This window comes from Notothenia coriiceps, unplaced genomic scaffold, assembly GCF_000735185.1.
Source record: "Notothenia coriiceps isolate Sejong01 unplaced genomic scaffold, NC01 NC01_scaffold00033623, whole genome shotgun sequence".
In the NCBI taxonomy this organism is placed as follows: Eukaryota; Metazoa; Chordata; class Actinopteri; order Perciformes; family Nototheniidae; genus Notothenia; species Notothenia coriiceps.
Window position 1 is genome coordinate 218 of NW_011366324.1, and position 1,847 is coordinate 2,064.

Genomic DNA, 1,847 nt, shown 5'->3' on the forward strand with positions numbered 1-1,847 from the left:
CACTTACCCATGTCCAAATGGATCCTTGTTGTTGTCTTTGTATTCTTCATCTTCAGAAGAGTCGAAGACTTCAGGTTCTGAGGCTCTATCTTCACTGCTGCTAGCGAAAAACATCTCTAGCGAAGTCGGCAACTGTAACGTTTTTTTTAGCCATTTTCTCTTTCTCTCTTTCTCTTCCTCACTGACTCCTTATAATCGAAAATATATTTAATAATTACGTAAATGATGCGCACCTCGATGCGCCGGCGGGTTAACTACAATTTTGAGGGTGTTTGTTTAGGACAATAACACTCTGGACTGTTCTTTAATCCCGTTTGTGGTTTGCATAATCTCAGGCGGACGTCAGCTGGTCAATCAACGGAATCCCCAAAGGCATCATCAAACAGTCCATGGGTCAGGTGCCCATCATGGTGAAGTCCAAGCTGTGCAACCTGCACGGCTTGTCCCCCAAAAAGCTGGTGGAGCACCATGAAGAATCAGAGGTGAGTCCCAACTGTCTCATCGTTTGAGGGATAATAAGGAAAGCAGGCCCATTTTATGAATCAAGTCCCTCATTCACTTTAACAGGAAATGGGAGGCTATTTCATTGTAAATGGAAATGAGAAGGTTATCCGTATGCTGATCATGCCGAGGAGGAACTATCCCATCGCCATGTCTAGACCCAAGTGGAGGAGCAGGGGGCAGGGATACACTCAGTATGGTAAATATCACCTGAGAGATGATGCTCAGTAAAATGAGAAGGGTCATAATAGTGCAGGTTCAACATTACAGCCTCATATTGTTTAAAAATCCCCCCCCCGACAGGTATTTCAATGCGCTGCGTGAAGGAAGAGCATACGGCCGTCAACATGAACCTTCACTATCTGGAAAACGGGACGGTGATGCTGAACTTCATCTACCAGAAAGAGCTCTTCTTCCTCCCACTAGGCTTTGCTCTTAAGGTAATAAAAAAAGGTTAATAAAGGTTTAAGGCTGCACGAAGAATTTAAATGTTTACCAAATCGCAATAAGGACAAGTGCAATATTCACATTTTTGAGAAAATAATATTTGTTAACGGCTAAATATGTAAAAAAAAAAATAGAATTAGATAGAGGTTTCCCTGACTACAAATTGTTCAACAAAACATTTTAGTTTGGCACAGATCCTCTTTAAGAATCACACCATGATCATATTGATTTGCATTTTACATAGTCAACCTACGGTGGCCGACAAGTGCAAACGCACTACAACCAAAGACATTTCCAATTAGGGGAAACCCGTGCAGCTTCCAAAACGATGCAAATAAAAAAACACAAATGTGCCAAAACACATACAAATAAAGAACATCTTCACCAACTTGACAACACATGCGCAGCATTTATAAAAAGTGCTGCAAAAGCAGAAAGCTGCAAATACAAACTCTGCAAGAACCTCACAAACCAACAGATGCTTGTTGGTATTCTGGGATAATTCTGTTGGCCAACTGTCAATGTAAACTTGTCTGAAATGTAAGTTTCTTTGGCTTATTTTAACAATGTGATCGCATGATTCCTTCAGATCTGCAGATGTCAACAGCAGTTGTGCGCTTTTTGCAGCGCTTCAATTATGAAGCGCTTTTCCTAAATGTTGCACATGTGTTGTCAAGTTGGTGAAGGTGTTTCTTTATTTGCATTTTCTTTAATTGCATGTGCTTTCATATTTGCATCATTTCTGAATGTGCAGAGTGAATCTCCCTATTGAAATGTTTTGGGTCTTTGTAGCTCATTTCTAGGCCACCATATAAATCCCTCCTTTCCTGAATCATAATCATATTGTGATATTGGTCCAATTAATCAACATTTCGGTTTTCTTTAAGAAAATCGTTCAG

General features: G+C 40.3%; 1 protein-coding gene across 1 annotated transcript; it reads left to right on the forward strand.

The window, feature by feature from the left end:
- Positions 1 to 287: 287 nt before the first annotated feature.
- Positions 288 to 941, forward strand: LOC104961674 (DNA-directed RNA polymerase I subunit RPA2-like; the record flags this gene model as incomplete). Its single annotated transcript, XM_010790003.1, has 3 exons — positions 288 to 482; positions 568 to 700; positions 805 to 941. Coding segments are annotated over exons 1-3 (363 nt in total), but the record flags the coding sequence as incomplete, so codon positions are not given.
- Between the last annotated feature and the right edge of the window lie 906 nt (positions 942 to 1,847).